Source organism: Astatotilapia calliptera, chromosome 11 (genome assembly GCF_964374335.1).
Source record: "Astatotilapia calliptera chromosome 11, fAstCal68.1, whole genome shotgun sequence".
NCBI classification, from domain to species: Eukaryota; Metazoa; Chordata; class Actinopteri; order Cichliformes; family Cichlidae; genus Astatotilapia; species Astatotilapia calliptera.
This window is the reverse complement of record NC_137432.1, coordinates 38,701,353-38,720,375: the sequence shown is the minus strand read 5'-3', so window position 1 is coordinate 38,720,375 and position 19,023 is coordinate 38,701,353. Positions and strand designations below refer to the sequence as shown.

The window sequence follows — 19,023 nt, the reverse complement described above, 5'->3', positions numbered from 1 at the left end:
GCTCCGCCTTTTCCTCTTCACCCCACACAGTGGGCAGAGTCAACTGTCCAATCAGAATTCAAAGCAAAACTGTAAAAAACATGAATTCTGCCTGCAGGGAATGAAGTAATCAGATTACACTGCAGGCAGATTTGTTACTGACGGAAGCCTCGTGGTGTCAGAGTGAAGCACACCGAGAATGATTAAGAAATAAAACTTTATGTAAATGCCACTTTGACTTATAAAGCCAGCAAACGCGTGTGAGCCCAGCCGAGTGTTTTACACCTGAAACGGTGAGTACACATTCTTTATGCTTCGTGTTCGAGGTAGACTGTTTTTACCTATAATAATTATTTTAACACTGAATATATGAGCTGAATGCGCGAATCTAGTCTATAAACAACAAAGAGTTTCAGGGCCAAATTAAGAAAAACATAATAATGAGTCAGTGCAACAAACCGATCAGCCGTCCTGCGATACAACACCCTCTTACTGCTCCAGGCCCTCGATGACCTCACAGCTGTTCAAATCCACTGTTCCACGATTTCCTGTGTGAGCAGCTTCTGCAGTGTCTGTGCAGCGTTCTCACGCTGATCACCATCCTGCGTCTTTGAGCTGAAACACAAATCACGTTCTTCCTTTAACCATCCTGAAGTACGACCTCACAGTTTGTCCTGAAACAACAGCTGTAATCTGCACAGATCATTTGTTTTCTTCATGTTTCCATGATACTCAGTCCTGATACTCAGTCCTGATACTCAGCCACGATACTCAGCCATGATACTCAGTCCTGATACTCAGCCATGATACTCAGCCATGATATTCAGGCATGATACTCTATCCTGATACTCAGTCCTTATACTCAGCCACGATACTCAGTCCTGATACTCAGCCATGATACTCAGTCCTGATAATCAGCCATGATACTCAGTCCTGATACTCAGTCCTGATACTCAGCCACGATACTCAGCCATGATACTCAGCCACGATACTCAGTCCTGATACTCAGTCCTGATACTCAGTCCTGATAGTAAGCCATGATACTCAGCCATGATACTCAGTCCTGATACTCAGCCATGATACTCAGCCACGATACTCAGTCCTGATACTCAGTCCTGATACTCAGCCATGATACTCAGTCCTGATACTCAGCCATGATACTCAGTCCTGATACTCAGCCATGATATTCAGCCATGATACTCAGTCCTGATATTCAACCACGATACTCAGTCCTGATACTCAGCCATGATACTCAGTCCTGATACTCAGCCATGATACTCAGCCACGATACTCAGTCCTGATACTCAGTCCTGATACTCAGCCATGATACTCAGTCCTGATACTCAGCCATGATACTCAGTCCTGATACTCAGCCATGATACTCAGCCATGATACTCAGTCCTGATACTCAGTCCTGATACTCAGTCCTGATACTCAGCCATGATACTCAGCCATGATACTCAGCCATGATACTCAGTCCTGATACTCAGTCCTGATACTCAGCCATGATACTCAGCCATGATACTCAGTCCTGATACTCAGTCCTGATACTCAGCCATGATACTCAGTCCTGATACTCACAGCTGTGATGACCAACATCACTTTAACACTGATGCTGAAGATGTGATATCAGTCATGACTGGAATATCAGTACTTGCTTTATTCATCTTCATGCACGCTCACACGTCTGCACCGCTGCTCTCAGGGTGCTGCTTGTTTGCCACCTCATACTGCAGTGTGTCACTAAGCGGCCTCCATACCTACAGCCTCAGTTTTAAAAGCACACCGCGAATCAGAGAGAGCAGAGAGCTGGAGGGAGCGCCAGGTCCTCCTGCTACAGACCTCCTCTCTGAACACCTCCTCGTCTCTGACACCAGCTGGACTTTCTCTCTGCTGTCAGCATGTGAGGACGTGGAGCTATCGCCTCTTCATTTGGAGCAGGTGAGTCCGTCAGCTGAGGTGTTTTCACTGAAGCAGCTCTCAGGTGGTCTGAAAACTGTGACCTGTCATTTCTGTGCATGTGTTTTAGGACACGTCTGTAATCTGCAGCTGATGCAAAGACTCTCTCCAAACGGAGTCATCGACTCTTTGCTTAAACGAAGATTTTAAGCTTTTAATAAAAGACCCAAACTGTCACTTTAACCTGGGGGGTGGGGGTGGGGGGTGTAAACTGAGGTGTGTTTGTGTTCTCCTCAAGTCCCGGAGGGAAATGTTTCATGTTCTGCTGCTGGTTTGATCATCTTCATCATCACCGTCATCGTCTTCCTGTAAACAGGTCAGGGGCGATTCAAGCATTAGAGCTTTGGGGGTGAGGGCTGCCCAGCCAGGCAAGATAAATCATAAGATTCTTAAATTCATCAAGTCCCTCTGTGCCTGGGTCCTCGTCACAAAACATGACATCACTGTTTTGTACATTTGAACACAATTTAATCCACATCTGTGAAAGAAAAGCAAAACACTTTTTTGAAAAGTCTGTAACAAAACCATCAAATCTGATAAAGGTTATTTAAATGCTGCTAAAGAAGAATGGATTGGAATAGAAAACATACATGTGCTAACCTTAATTACTGGGAGAATAATGAACGATGCTCACAGTGAGTAAGAAGTAAACTGACTGCGTTTTTTGGACAGAGATTCACTTTTAATGTGTGTGTATAATATAATACAGATACATAAAAAACGCTCCCAAAACAGAATAAATTATTACAAAATATTAATAAAAACTATAAAAATAGAGGCAACTTTGCCTGTGGTAGAATGTATACAATGTATGAAAAAATCTTTACTGCAGATACTAATTTTACTAATTTAATAAGACTAATTTTGTGTTGTAAGAATTATGACTTTCATGCTTTCATGGTGGTGCTTGGGACAGCTTGACCTTTTATCAGGTGGCCCACACTGTAACAAGTGTGAGAAACACTGATAAGTGTGTGTGTGCTTTTGGAAAACATTTAAAGCTGCTGTACAGAATCTTTGAAACAAGCTTAAAACATTTTTAGAAACAGAGCATCTGCTTCTCTTTACAGCTGCTCGCTCCACCAGGGCTGTTTGGCTCTTTCTGATAGTGAGCACATGTGATGCACGTACTGCAGCAGTCATGCAGACAACTGGACGGTCCAAACGTTGGCCGACCTGTTACTGGCTGAGGTTTTAGCAGAGCTGTGGCTGAACCACATACAAATATATCATTAATTTTAATCTCCCCGATCAATGATAATGTTATGTTGGGATGTTGTTAAAGAGGCTCAAAGTGTTTCAGCCCAGTTTGTTTAGCAGATTCTGTTTAGTAGCTTTAATACAGGGAGGACACAACTTCCAGACTGTGAGTAAAATCAGGTTTTTCTCTTTGTCAGTTTCACAGTTTCTGCCTGTCACTGCTCCCTGTCTGTTTGCTTACCTGGTTCTTCCTGACCTCGTACTTTCTCCTCACGTTCCCTCTTTGGACTGACAATCGAACACAAATAGATTCAACTAGATGAAAAATTACATTAATATGAAAAAATACTAAAAATACTCCTCTCTCAGTTTAGTTTCAACCAAAAGGAAAATAACCAAACCACACGAACATCTAATAAAAGATATAAATATTGAAACAGATCCAACATTATTCTTGATTGAGGGATCATTTGATTTTACACTTTTACCTGAATGTGGCTCTTTTTTTTGAAAAAAAACTTCCTTATATCCATTATGAACCTGGCTGTCTGCACAAAAACAATGGTAAATGGCCTGTATTTGTATAGCGCTTTAGTAGTCATCCACACATTCATACACTGATGCTGGCAAGCTACATTGTAGCCACAGCCACCCTGGGGCGCACTGACATGTGTGCGCCCCAGGGTGGCCCCAAAACACACACACACACACACACACACACACACACACACACACACACACACACACACACACACACACACACACACACACACAACAGGAGTTATAAGGTTAATGGGCATCCAGTCAGTTAGTATCCATTTCAAACAGGACAGTGGTAACAACAGCAGGCTGCAGACAATTTTAAGTTTTAGGTTTTAAACAGGCTGCATACATTTCAATGGGAGCAACAGGACGGTCAAATGTCGCTGATTTTACTACAGAGCAGGTCGGATTGTAGGGCAGCAAACATTGTAAGAAAACATGTTTCCAACACTGCAGGTTACCTGTTTTTCAGCTAAAAAGAAACATGTTCTGACTCCTACCAACTATATAAAGAGCAACTGAAGGTTAAATGCAGCTAATATGTCCTGTTTTAACCCTTGGATGCACAACCTACCAGTACTCTACCTCTGTGGGGGGTCACTCCCACTAGGTTTATATCTGGGACTCTCCACCATTTGACCTTAGAACTGAAGAAGCTTCTCGGATGAGAGGTGAAACGTCTTCAAGCAACTTAAAGAAGTCCAGACGCTTTTCTTTGCAAGCTCCTTTGACCACGATGACCTGGATGACTGAGAACCTTCACAGACATCCTACCAGTACCTACACTCTTCCACGAGTGGGGTCAAAAATGACCCCAAATAGAAACAATGCATTTTGCTATAAACGCAGTTGTTATTCTTCCAAATCTTTAAAACAAAGAGTTGTAATATTTTCATATTTGAGGTGTTCCTCATAAAACATGTTTGTGACATGAGGCACTTTGCATTTTTATTTATTTTTTCATTAATTTTAAGAAATTGCAGTTTTTGTATCACTTGTATCACTTTTGTATGCTTGCTCTGCATATACTGCAGGAGCTCGGTCTTCCCTCTGAAAGGCACAAGTTGTTCATCCAGTGTAACACAGTCACTGAGGATGAATTTCTGCCTGCAGTTGACCAGGAACAGGCCCCATATGTAGCTGAAAGCTGCCACGTGGTTTGTTTTCAGTCGGTAGGCTCTGGTCCTCTTGTCATCAAAGTGCAAGACGGGCGAATATCTTTAAATCTTTGAATTGACATAGTGGCCTTGTACAATGGGTTATGCAGAGGACTCCCAAAAAGCACACCGACTGGTACATCCCAGTTCGTCTCACTTCCTGCAAGGATGGTCAATCAAATGAAGGCCAGGAGCTTATGTTTGATTACATTTTTCCACTCTTTTCCCCTGTCTGTGGCGACTCTTCGTGCCTCCATGTTTGTGCATGTCAGCACCTCTTCTATTATATTATCAGACATGAACATCTTCCATGCATTTACTGGGGAGACAGTAGTAGACCCAGGTGCAAGCCCTGGCTGACTAATTCAGAATATTGTGGCTAGAGCAGTAAGAGGGGCTCATTCTGTGTCTGACTGGCTTGTTCAGTGGGGAAGGGGGGGGGGGGACAATACTCTGGGTCCTCTATATCTTAGATGTCAGATTCTGAGTCAATGCCTCTGACGGGCTCTTCATCCCATCCGTCCTGGATCATTTGTAGGGCCACAGGGATCCTAGCTGGCCTCATAGCGGCCGTGTTACTTTAGATATTAAAAAAAAACATCAGAAAGGACAATGTTTGAAATGCACAGGAAACTATAAACAGGGCTGCACATAAATGGTCCACAGGTGCACATTCGCTGTCAAAATAAAAGACACGCACCAGATAAGAAGTTGGGATGCTCGTTTGCGTACATTAGATGTTCTGGAGGAGGACAGACATTTGTTCAGAACTCTTAAAGATGTCGAAGAAGCAAGCTCCGTAAGCAATTACTTTGGTGTTCCTCCACCGCAAAAGAAGCGCGTATTCTCTGAATACTTTTATTTTGACAGCAAATGTGCACCTGCAGACCACTTATGTGCAGCCCTGACTATAAATCATGTATTTTACTGTGTAAAAATTAATTCTTGATCCATCAGAAGTGTAAGTGGGTCAGTCAGAGATGCTAGGAATGAAAGTTTCATAGAAGATTCCAGAGGAACTGCTTGGGGTCATTTCTGACCCCACTTGTGGAAGAGTGGGGTAGTGATACAAAAACTGCATTTTTTATAAATTAATGAAAAAAAATGCAAATGGCCTCATGTTACACACATATTTTATGAGGAATACCTGGAATATGAATATATTACAACTTTGCATTTTAAAGATTTCGAAGAAAAACAACCTGTGGGGTCATTTTTGACACTCGACCCCCTGCTGTTCTCAGGCTTCACAGCCAATACTGTCAAACAGGAAGTGAGTTTACGTCCACACATCAGAGAGTCCACTGGGACGCTTCATTAGTGATTCACACGTCTGAGCCAACCACACCCAGCAGCGCTTTCAGGTGGTGGACAGCACCTCGCTCTCTCCTCGTGGAACATTCAGAGTAAGAATGACAAATTTGGACAGAGACACCACAGAAAAAGGAATGAATGGTGACAGGAAGAGATTCATCAGATTACTTAGGACTGCTCGCTGCGATATTTCCATACAGCGCAGATCTGCTTCATGCTTTCAGCCTGATTCTCTTCTCTCTGATTCGTCCATGCTGCCGGCGCACGTACTTAGCATCCTCCCCTCAACACATAACAGAGTCTCATCTGCATACAGCGACACGTCTCGTTCCTTTCTTCCAGCTCCTGCTCTCCGTTCTTAGTAACAAAAGAGTAATCGGGTGTTTACGGGTACAGAGAAAGGTTTTTGGGGACTGACTCGCTGCTTTCTTTAACAATCACATCCTCTCTCGATGCTCCAGCAGCAGGATTAAAGTCGCTCATGTTTATTCAGCAGTTTCTACTCATAAACACGTCAATGCTTCCTGACAGGAGCCGATTCCACCAGTCAGCAGTGTTGTTGAGGATTTAAGTGTAAACAACAACCAGGCCGCTGTATGCATGTCAGTGTGCCCCCTGTTGACCAAATGCTGTCTTCTCACCCCTGTGCTCCTCCAGCTCCTCCTCCACCATGAGCGTCTTCTCCAGTTCGATGGCTGGTCTGGGGTCGGAGGTGTGTGGCGACACCGCCTCCCTGGTCTCTTTGGAGTCAAGCGTTTTCCTCAGCGAGCGGACGGCGTCCTGCGTCAGCGACACACTCAACTTCTTCATCATCAACGTTGGCGGGAGTCGCTACATGCTGTCGCAGGATCTGCTGGCGTCCTACCCGGAGACCCGGCTGGGGAAACTGGCCTGCTGCAGCCGAGACTCGGCGCTGGAGCTCTGCGACGATGCCGACTTCCTGGAGAACGAATTCTTCTTTGACAGGAACTCCCAGGCTTTCCAGTAGGTGGCGCTCTTTCTCCTTGCAGAGACAACGAGTTTAAAGTTAAAGTTTAAAGTTAATGTGCTTGTGCTGGCCTGCCTGTAGCTGCTGTAGACACGGCGCTGATGACTCGTAAAATTAAAAACTAAATGTAAGCGCACTCAGAGCTGCAGACTTTATAGGTTTCTATTTTTTATTAGTTTTTATTTAAATAAATTATTTGAGGGTTTTTTAGCTTCCAGAGTTGGTTTGAGTTCAGCGTTTTTGTTTTCATCATGTGGCCGGGATTTCAGATTACCATGACAACACCATCAACACACAGGCAGATTTTTAGGTGTTGTTGTCTGTTTTTATATTTTTATGACATCTGATTTAAAATTCGATCGCATTTCTTCCCTTTTATCTTTGCCATCGCTCAGAGGAAGCTTCACTTCACACCTGGCGGTCTATGTTCAGGTGACCTCTGTTCAGATTAGTAAGGGTGAAGAAGTGAAGAGTGAGCATGCTCAGTCGGCTCAGTTTTCTGCAGTAAAATAGCAGGGTCACGTCCGGCACGCTGACGGCAAGCATCGTGCCTTGATCGGGCGCGCTCAGACGGTGACGGGCTCTGAACACGGGAAAATAAAGTTTCCTTCTGTCTTTTCTTCTTCTTGTTTCATGACATCTGATTTAAAGTAGAGATGGCACGATACCACTTTTTTATGTCCGATACCGATATCATAAATCTGGATATCGGCTGATACCGATATGAATCCGATATAGTGTTTTTAATCAATAAAACTGTTTTTTTAATATCTTACTGCATTTTGTATAAGTTCATACTCAAGTTTAAATAAACAAAACACTAAAGCTATTCTGTTATACTGTATGCAAAAAATACACTGCACCCAAAATATTTCACAGTTCAGCAAAACTGATCAATCTAATAAACTTAAACCTGCTCCATCCTCCCTGTTCTGGTATTTTAAAGAGTACTTAGCAGAAATATTAAGCAACCTAACTAATAGGGCTGCAAACTCCCAGCAAAAAAAAAAAAAATAGGGAACCTCCCACCCTCCACCTCATGATGCTTAATCGATGTAATCAACTTTAATTTGATGCAGGGTGGAAAAAAATGCACAGAAATCAATTCTTTTTCAAGAAATATTAAATAGATTCAACATCTTTCTTCAACAAAATTGCAGACTGCACAGATGGTACCTTCCCAAAGGAAAAAGTACTATAGCTTACTAGGGTATATATATTAGACTTAATAGTTACTATATACAGTAATGGACTTCTATACATTTTACATCAAATTAAAACTTTGGGTGTCAGATAATTATTTATTAAAAGCCGACATTTTAAATGAGAATAAGAAAGAAAAGTATGTCTTTGTGCCCCCTTTTCCCTGTTCATGCCCTATCGGCCCCCCTGGCTAAACTTTGCTAGATCCGCCCCTGCACAGTTACCAGCGTCAGCTACGTAGAAAAAGATCCTGGTGTAGAAAGTAATATTAAATACATTCTAACAACAGCTGATCAAGCTTAAACGTGCTGCTGTTGTTCAGCCGCTGGTTTCCTCTTTCTGGTGCAAAGTGGGCCAAAAGCAAACAAGAGACGATCAGCTGATCATTGATCATGATTGAAGCAGCAACAGGAGAGGGAGGGGGAGGCAGTCGCTCCATATATCAGTTGTTAAGCTTAACGCTGGAATGCTTTACAAACATTCAGAGATGAACTTACTTCTCTCGGGGATGAAATGCTGGTTTGGTAGCGAGGCTACAAATACACAAAGCCGCTCGATCACGTGACCACACTGCTCCCACGTGCTACGGTTATGAGCTGAGTTACGCTGTATTGCAAGTTTTGTGAGGTGCTTTTCTGATATTTAATGGATCGAATTACATTTTTTATTTCTCTCCGTTATCCGATCCAGTAATTTAGGTCAGTATCGGACCGATACTGATAGGTAATATCGGATCAGTCCATCTCTAATTTAAACCAAATAAATTTGAAGGTTTATGAACATATACTGTGATATCCAGCAGGGGGCGACTCCTCTGATTGGACAGAAGTCTCTGACGAGGTGTTCCTCCTGCTCAGCTGATCTCTGAGCTCAGTCCTTCCGTCCTGATGGGTTTCTGGTCTCAGTCTGACTGAAGTCCCTTTAGCGGGACTTCCTGTCTACTTCTGCGGTCGCTACCACATGACTCTGTCCTGGTTTTTAGTTTAATCCACCTTTCGTTCATCACGCCAATATGGTGAGATTTCACTAACATAAGAGACATGGCGGCGGTCGTGTTCACCTTATAAATTTTATTTTGGCTCCATGAACAGGTGACGATTAGAGGACTTTGGTTTATCTCAGATGAAGGACGCCAAGGCTCTTTCAAGCCACAAGGACGGACGTCACTGAGCCCAGAGATCGGCTAAGCAGGGGGATCACCTCCTCGTAGACTTCTGTCCAATCAGGCTTCAGAGGAGTCGCCCCCTGCTGGACTTTAGAAGGATGCAGGAGAACAGCACTGAAGCCTGGCAGGTCTCTGCTCGGACCGTCACCCTGAACTGCTCTGATCCAGACTCTGGATGTTTGTTTGGACTGTTTCTTCAGTCAGAGTCGTGCAGACTGAGCTCACCTGTGTCTTTGTGTTTGTCCACAGGTACGTGATGAACTACTACCAGACGGGTCACCTGCACGTCATGGAGGAGCTGTGTGAGATCTCCTTCCTGCAGGAGATCGAGTACTGGGGCATCGACGAGCTCTGCATCAACCCCTGCTGCCGTGAGCGCTACTACCGCCGCAAGGAGCAGAAGGAAAGCCTCGAGGTACAACGGGAGCTCGATGCCGACGATGGGGATGAGGACTTTGCGGGCGTCGCTTGCCCAGGCACTCGCCGCCGCCTCTGGGACGTCCTTGAGAAACCCGAGTCATCGCGCGCTGCTCGGACCTTTGGCTCGCTCTCGATGTTCTTCGTGGTGTTGTCGGTCATCAACATGGTGCTCATCTCGCTGGACTTAGGTGAGGACTTTGGAGTGGGCGGCCTCGGCATCGGCGCTCCGCTGCTCTTCGACGCCCTGGAATACGTGTGTGTCGTGTGGTTCACGATCGAGCTGGTGCTTCGGTTCCTCTGCGTTAGGGACAAGTGCCGATTCAGTCGGAGCATTCCCAACGTGATCGATCTGCTCGCCATCCTCCCGTTCTACGTGACACTGGCGGTGGAGAACCTCCACGGAGGATCCACTGAGCTGGAGAACATGGGCCGTGTGGTGCAGGTGCTCCGCCTCCTGAGGTCGCTCCGCATGCTGAAGCTGGGCCGGCACTTGACAGGTAAAAACTCCTCATACCTGTTATTAACCTCTGTCTCTCTTCCACAGCATGTCTTTATCCTGTCTTCCTTCTCTCACCCCAACCAATCACAGCAGATGGCCCCGCCCCTCCCTGAGCCTGGTTCTGCTGGAGGTTTCTTCCTGTTAAAAGGGAGTTTTTCCTTCCCACTGTCGCCAAAGTGCTGCTCAATCGGGGTCATATGATTGCTGGGTTTTCTTCAGACACCTTTCAGATTCAAATACTCTAAGAAAGGATCAGTCTCACTGACTCTTATCACATTTCCAGCTGCTCTGTCTTTTCTTTAAACTCAAATATCTTAACAAAGGAGAAATGAAACGTGTTGGATGTATTCCAGCCGGTCAATGATAATTGTTAATGAGTTACTTTAAAGGCTTTCCTGCTCTGCATGTGCATCGCAGCAGCACTAGTTATCTTTAGGTTTTAGCACAAAATACCACATCAGCACCTGAAAGCCTTCATTTGCACTGTTTATGAGACAGTGGTGAGGGTGCGTATGAGTGACAGCTGGGATAAAGGTGGAGGTGGGAGTACATCAGGGATCTGCTCTGAGGCCCTTCCTGTTTGCAGATGATGTCAGGCAGGAGTCTTTATGATCTCCAGTGAGAGCTTAGAGCAGGTGGAGGTCTGCTCTGCAGAGGTGGAGGTGAGCCTGGAGAGAAAAGGAATGAAAGTTGTAGAAGATGAAACAATCCATGTGTGCGAATGAGAGAGAGGCAGGTGAACATGCTGGAGCAGAGGATGAGTTTAAATACCTGGGCTCAACCGTCTACAGAGAGGTGACGAAGAGAGTGCAGGCAGGTGGAGCGGGTGGAGGCAAGTGTGACAGAAGGACACCGTGAAAAGGGAAGGTCAAAGGATGGAGGTGAGACCTGCTGTGATGGGTGGAGCCGAGCTGAAGGTGTTCAGGTGTTCAGTGAGCAGGCTGGACGTGAGGGACGGCTCAGAGTCAGAGAGGCTGAGATGGTCTGAGCTGCAGGCAGGTGGAGGTTCATGGATGTAGTGAAGGAGGATGTGCAGAGGGTTGGAGTGTGAAATCAGTTCCTGTAAAAGTAGGTGTGAGATCAGACTCGCCTGAAATGGCAGTTTTATTAGAGCGCTGCATGTGACGGATTTAAGACATGATGCAAAGATCCGGGGGGAGAAGAAGAAATGGAAATCCTGTCAGAGCGAAGCCGCTGCTGTGAGATTACAGCCGGGAGGTTCTCCGAGGACAACAAAGACCAGAATATATATAGATTCTCATCCTGGCGAATGAGCGAGGAAGTATGATTACGTGAGCCCGAGTGTGTCAGGCTGACGTACGAGCGCTTTGATCTGAGTGATTTGGGGAAGGCTGATCATCCCTGGACTCAGCTCATGAATAATAAAAGGAAAAGGCAGAGGGAGGAACTTTAATCATCTTAAACTATTGAAATAAATAATACAGAGAAAAGGCAAAGACTGAAGTCGGGCTGTAAAACTGAGAGAAAAATAGGTTACAAGTGTAATCTGCAGGTATAACAGCTGAGGGTGACTAACGGTCTGCTGCACAAACACACTCACTGAGCACATCACACGCCAGAGTCCTGAAGAGGCTTCATCTCCTGTGACCTAAAAACGATCGGGAACCACCGAGGGAACTAAAGATCAGGACTGAAGATCCAACAATATCACCAGGATCTCCAAACCCTGACGTTGTGAAATGAACATTCCAGAAAGCTTTTTATATATATATATATATTTTTACCATATATGTGTATATATACATATATATGGTAAAAATATATATACATACATATATATATATATTTTTTACCATACATATATATATATATATATATATATATATATATATATATATATATATATATATATATATATATATATATATATATATATATATATATATATAGGGACATGGAATGTCACCTCTCTGGTGGGGAAGGAGCCTGAGTTGGTGCGTGAGGTTGAGAGGTACCGGCTAGATATAGTTGGGCTCACCTCTACGCATTGTCTGGGCTCTGGAACCAGTCTCCTGGAGAGGGGCTGGACTCTGTCTCAGTCTGGAGTTGCCCCTGGTGAGAGGCGGCGGGCTGGGGTGGGTATTCTTATATCCCCTCGGCTTGCTGCCGGTACGTTGGGGTTTTTCCCGGTGGACGAGAGGGTTTGTTCCCTGCGCCTTAGGGTCGGGGAACGGGTCCTGACTGTCATCTGCGCTTATGCGCCGAGTGGCAGTTCGGAGTACCCAGCCTTCTTAGAGTCCCTGGGGGGGGTGCTGGAAGGTGCTCCACCTGGAGACTCTGTTGTCCTGCTGGGAGACTTCAATGCTCACGTGGGTAACGACAGCGAGACCTGGAGGGGCGTGATTGGGAGGAACGGCCTCCCTGATCTGAACCCGAGCGGTGCTTTGTTATTGGACTTCTGTGCTAATCACAGTTTGGCCATAACGAACACCCTGTTCGAACATAAGAGTGTCCATAAGTGCACGTGGCACCAGGATGCTCTAGGCCGTAGGTCGATGATCGATTTTGTAATCGTATCACCAGACCTGCGACCATATGTTCTGGACACTCGGGTAAAGAGAGGGGCTGAGCTGTCAACTGATCACCACCTGGTGGTGAGTTGGATCAGGTGGCGGGGGAGGACGCTGGACAGACCTGGTGCACCTAAACGCGTAGTGAGGGTGTGCTGGGAACGTCTAGCAGAGGCCCCAGTCCGCGAGATCTTCAACGCACACCTCCGGCAGAGCTTCAACAGCATTCCGAGGGAGACTGGGGACATTGAGTCCGAATGGACCATGTTCAGCGTCTCCATTGCCGAAGCTGCTGCATTGAGCTGCGGCCGCAAGGTGGTTGGTGCCTGCCGTGGTGGTAATCCCCGAACCAAATGGTGGACACCAGAGGTGAAGGGAGCCACCAGGCTGAAGAAGGAGGCCTATCGGGCTTGGTTAGCCTGTGGGACTCCGGAGGCAGCCGACAGGTATCGACAGGCCAAGCGGAATGCGGCTCGGGCAGTGGCTGAAGCAAAAACTCGGGTGTGGGAGGAGTTCGGAGAGGCCATGGAAAAAGACTTTCGGACTGCCTCGAAGAGATTCTGGCAAAATGTCAGGCGTCTCAGGAGGGGAAAGCGGTGCTCTACCTGCACTGTGTATAGTGCTGGCGGAGCGCTGTTGACGTCGACTGAGAAAATTGTCGGGCGGTGGAAGGAATACTTCGAGGACCTCCTTAATCCCACTGACACGTCTTCCGGGGAGGAAGCAGAGTCTGGGGATGAGGGGTGTGACCCACCAATTTCCGGGGGCGAGGTCACTGAGGCAGTTAAACAACTCCTTGGTGGCAGAGCCCCTGGTGTCGATGAGGTCCGCCCCGAGTTCCTGAAGGCTCTGGACGTTGTAGGGCTGTCTTGGTTGACACGTCTCTGCAATGTTGCGTGGAGATCAGGGGCAGTACCTGTGGACTGGCAGACCGGGGTGGTGGTCCCCATCTTCAAGAAGGGGGACCGGAGGGTGTGTTCCAACTACAGGGGGATCACACTCCTCAGCCTCCCCGGGAAAGTCTATGCCAGGGTGCTGGAGAGGAGGGTTCGTCCGCTAGTCGAACCTCGGATACAGGAGGAACAATGCGGTTTTCGTCCTGGTCGCGGAACACTGGACCAGCTCTTTGTCCTCTCGAGGATACTTGAGGGTGCATGGGAGTTTGCCCAACCAGTCTACATGTGTTTTGTGGACCTGGAGAAGGCATTCGACCGTGTCCCTCGGGGCGTCCTGTGGGAGGTGTTGCGCGAGTATGGGGTGTCTGGCCCATTGCTACGGGCCATTCAATCCCTATACAACCGTTGCAAGAGCTTGGTTCGCATTGCCGGCAATAAGTCGGACTCGTTCCCGGTGGGTGATGGGCTCCGCCAGGGCTGCCCTTTGTCTCCGGTTCTGTTCATAATTTTTATGGACAGGATTTCTAGGCGCAGCCAAGTGGCGGAGGGCTTTCGCTTTGGTGGCCTCAGAATCTCATCTCTGATTTTTGCGGATGATGTGGTTCTGTTGGCTTCATCGGGTGAGGGCCTCCAGCTCGCACTGGAGCGGTTCGCAGCCGAGTGTAACGCAGCGGGAATGAGGATCAGCACCTCCAAATCTGAGGCCATGGTTCTCAGCCGGAAAAGGGTGGAGTGCCCACTCCGGGTCGGGGATGAGTTCCTGCCCCAAGTGGAGGAGTTCAAGTATCTCGGGGTCTTGTTCGCGAGTGATGGGAGAAGGGAGCTGGAGATCGACAGACGGATTGGGGCTGCGGCTGCAGTAATGCGGACGCTGCACCGGTCAGTCGTGGTGAAGAGGGAGCTGAGTGTAAAAGCGAAGCTCTCAATTTACCGGTCGATCTACGTCCCTACCCTCACCTATGGCCACGAGCTGTGGGTAGTGACCGAAAGAACGAGATCGCGGATACAAGCGGCGGAAATGAGCTTCCTCCGAAGGGTGGCTGGCCTCTCCCTTAGAGATAGGGTGAGAAGTTCGGCCATCCGGGAGGGGCTTAGAGTAGAGCAGCTGCTGTTCCACATCGAAAGGAGCCAGCTGAGGTGGTTCGGGCATCTGGCAAGGATGCCCCCTGGGCGCCTCCTGGGCGAGGTGTTCCAGGCATGTCCCACCGGGAGGAGGCCCCGGGGCAGACCCAGGACACGCTGGAGAGATTATATCTCTCGGCTGGCCTGGGAACGCCTTGGTATTCCCCCGGACAAGCTGGAGGAGGTGGCTGGGGAGAGGGAGGTCTGGACCTCTTTGCTTAGGCTGCTACCCCCGCGACCCGACCTCGGATAAGCGGATGAAGATGGATGGATGGATATATATATATATATATATATATATATATATATATATATATATATATATATATATATATATATATATATATAGATATACACGAACGAACGAACATCCAAGAATACATTGGGAAGATGGCCCCAACTGACCCGAGTGCTCAGTGAATACCTCAGGCAGCAGAAACCCAAGAAAGAGGAGGGAGACGAGGAACCACCATGGAAGGACAGGCCCCTGCACGGTATGTACCACCGGCAGATAGAGGAGGTGGCTGATATCCAGAAATCCTACCAGTGGCTGGACAAAGCTGGACTGAAAGACAGCACAGAGGCACTAATCATGGCAGCACAAGAACAAGCTCTGAGCACAAGATCCATAGAGGCTGGGGTCTATCACACCAGGCAAGACCCCAGGTGCAGGCTGTGTAAAGATGCCCCAGAGACAATCCAGCACATAACAGCAGGGTGCAAGATGCTAGCAGGCAAGGCATACATGGAACGCCATAACCAAGTGGCCGGCATAGTGTACAGGAACATCTGTGCCGAGTATAACCTGGAAGTCCCGAGGTCAAAATGGGAGATGCCCCCAAGGGTGGTGGAGAATGACCGAGCTAAGATCCTGTGGGACTTCCAGATACAGACGGACAAAATGGTGGTGGCTAACCAACCGGACATAGTGGTGGTAGACAAACAGAAGAAGACGGCCGTAGCGATCGATGTAGCGGTTCCAAATGACAGCAATATCAGGAAGAAGGAACACGAGAAGCTGGAGAAATACCAAGGGCTCAGAGAAGAGCTCGAGAGGATGTGGAGGGTGAAGGTAACGGTGGTCCCCGTGGTAATCGGAGCACTAGGTGCGGTGACTCCCAAGCTAGGCGAGTGGCTCCAGCAGATCCCGGGAACAACATCGGAGATCTCTGTCCAGAAGAGCGCAGTCCTGGGAACAGCTAAGATACTGCGCAGGACCCTCAAGCTCCCAGGCCTCTGGTAGAGGACCCGAGCTTGAAGGATAAACCGCCCGCAGGGGCGTGCTGGGTGTTTTTTTTTATACCTATATATATATATATATGTATATATACATACATATATATATATAGGAGGAGTTTGCACATTCTTCCCGTGTTTGCGTGGGTTCTCCCCGGGTTCTCCAGTTTTGTCCCACAGTCCAAAGACATGCTCTTTGTGGGGACAGGTGAATTGAAAAATCTAAATTGCCCATAGGTGTGAATGTGGGAGTGAATGGTTGTCTGTCACTGTGACAGACTGGCGACCTGTCCAGGGTGTACCCCGCCTCTCACCCTATGACAGCTGGGATAGGCTCCAGCACCCCCCGCGACCCTGAAAAGGATAAGCGGGAGCGAATGGATGGATGAATTGTCACATTACATATATATTCAAAGAACCATAACAACTTGCCTTGAGGATCTTTATATTGTGAGGTAGGCCCTGCAATAATCCAGAGAATCAGACTTTGGCGACAGCGGGAAGGAAAAACTCGCTTGGAACAGGAAGAAACGTGCAGCAGAACCAAGCTCAGGAAGGGAGCTGTTGGGTTAGGGGGAGGAAGTCGTGAGAAAACAGGATCAATAATAGTAAGAGGTGTATAAACGCCGTCTGTGACCTCCGTCTCTCTTCCTTCCAGGTTTGAAGTCTCTCGGTATGACCATCGCGCAGTGCTACGAGGAGGTCGGCCTTCTGCTCCTCTTCCTCGGTGTGGGCATCTCCATCTTCGCGACCGCAGTCTTCGCCCTGGAGCACGACCTTCCTGCCACCACCTTCACCAGCGTTCCCACCGCCTGGTGGTGGGCGACCACGTCTATGACCACGGTGGGCTACGGGGACGTGCGGCCCGACACGGCGGTGGGTAAGGTGCTCGCCTTCCTCTGCATCCTGTCTGGGATCCTAATCCTGGCGCTCCCCATCGCCATCATCAACGACCGCTTCTCTGCCTGCTACTTCACCCTGAAGGTGAAGGAGGCGGCGATACGACACGGCGAGATGCTGAAGCGGCTGGCCCGTGGCTCGGTGGGGGAGGCGGGGCCGGGCGTGAACCTGAGGGACGCCTATGCCCGGAGTGTGCTGGAGATGATGAGGCTGCACGGGCGGGAGAGGGCGAGCACTAGAAGCAGCGGGGGTGACGAGCTATGGTGGTAGCAAGAACAGCCCCGCCCCTATGACCTCTGACCCCTCTGAGAAACGCACACACGATGACCCCAGCAGCAGCACGCTGTACATTCGGTGTGTCACGTATGTGTCCAGCAGCAGCGTGTTCCCGTTTAACTCATGAATTTATTTACAAAACACATTTTCTCTCTGAACATTAGTCCCACCCCCAAAGTAAAGCAGGTGGCGCAGATGTCTTCCTGATGCGCAGTGGGTGTAACTCTGCAAGTCTGAACAATACTCAGATGAGCGCACTCAGGCTTGTTCTGATTGGCTGTTGGGTTTGTCTTACACGTCTCAGATGTCTAACATTAAATCTGTGCTTTGATCTTAAGCTACATTCACACGTTTCCCTCAGAGGCAATGAACCTTGTGTTCAATCATCATCGTCACGATCAATAAAGCTTTATTCAAGGATGGTTTGTGATTCATTTCTGTCATGGTGTCGATGTGGAAGGTAAATAAAATACAGACTCGGGGGGAGGAGATTAACTGAAAGCTAGCCATCATTATAAAATTACTCATTACTAACGAACATTAGTATATCATCATCATCATCATTATTATTATGTCATCAGCTGTTATTATAATGTTATTACACTAATATTATTATGTCATTCAATTCAGCCATCTTCAGCAAACACTTCTGCTTCTACACCTCTTTTCAGCTCATCTTTTTGCTTCTTTACCTCTTTTCAGAAGAAATTCTTCTGATTCACCTCTTTTCTGCCAAATGTTTAGCCTTTTCACCTCTTATCAGCACAATTCTCAGCCTCTTCTGCTCATTTGCCATCACCAGTGTGTGAATGTGTGTGTGAATGGGTGGATGACTGGATATGTAAAGCGCTTTGGGGTCCTTAGGGACTAGTAAAGCGCTATATAAATACAGGCCATTTACCATTTACAATTTCAGCACAATTGTCAGTCTCTCCACCTCTTCTTTGTGAGAAAGAGTTTGGCGCAGGGAGATGAGAACCTGCCTTGCGTACCAGAAGGGCCAGGTTCGAATCCTGCTCAGGGCAACATTTTTTTGCTTTTTTTTTTTTCAACTTTTTCAGCTTTTTTCAGCAAATATCTTCAGCCCTTAAGGCATCCACACAGCATTTTCGCAGGAAATGCAAATTTTTCTAGTTATTATTCCTGTCGCTTCCGTACGTTTTTTGAGTCGCAACTACTCCCACAGTTTTTGTGCTATTTATACCGTTCAAACTTTAAAAAAATTCTGCTATTTCTGCTAATGACGGCTATATCTTTTGGTGCTCATAACTTCTATACTTTTTGAGATATTGAATTTTTTTTTGCAATATTTTTTGCCCATTTCTGCCATATTATCAGTGGCCTCACTGATTTTCCTTGCCGGGTTGACCTGTGTTTTAGCTCAGTGAGATAAAAATCCGTTCTCAGACTGGGAGGCCGGGGTTCAAATCCCGCTTATGGCAAAATTTATTTCAGTTATCAGTAAAACTTTTTTTTTAACTCTCTTCAACACAAATTTCATCTTTTTCACCCCTTTTCAGCAGAATTTTCAGTTTTTTCACCACTTTTCAGTACAAATCCAAGCTTTTTCAGCTTTTTTCAGCAAAAACCTCTTTTCAGCAGAATTCTGCTCATTGAACTCTTTTCAGCACAAAT

At 47.0% G+C, this 19,023-nt stretch overlaps 1 protein-coding gene across 1 annotated transcript; it reads left to right on the top strand.

Moving 5' to 3' along the window:
- Positions 1 to 1,762: 1,762 nt before the first annotated feature.
- On the top strand, positions 1,763 to 17,808 carry kcnv1 (potassium voltage-gated channel modifier subfamily V member 1). Its single transcript, XM_026185940.2, has 4 exons — positions 1,763 to 1,920; positions 6,810 to 7,136; positions 9,758 to 10,425; positions 16,871 to 17,808. Exons 2-4 carry the CDS (start codon positions 6,823 to 6,825, stop codon positions 17,380 to 17,382), a joined length of 1,494 nt encoding a protein of 497 aa, XP_026041725.1. The 5' UTR covers positions 1,763 to 1,920; positions 6,810 to 6,822; the 3' UTR covers positions 17,383 to 17,808.
- The last annotated feature ends 1,215 nt before the right edge of the window (positions 17,809 to 19,023 follow it).

Bases quoted from the DNA above. Each gene is read 5' to 3' on its own strand.
- kcnv1 (XM_026185940.2), top strand. From the start codon at position 6,823: ATGAGCGTCTTCTCCAGTTCGATGGCTGGTCTGGGGTCGGAGGTGTGT. The intron at 7,137-9,757 runs GTAGGTGGCGCT...GTTTGTCCACAG, and splicing joins AGGAACTCCCAGGCTTTCCA to GTACGTGATGAACTACTACC. The intron at 10,426-16,870 runs GTAAAAACTCCT...TCTTCCTTCCAG, and splicing joins GCTGGGCCGGCACTTGACAG to GTTTGAAGTCTCTCGGTATG.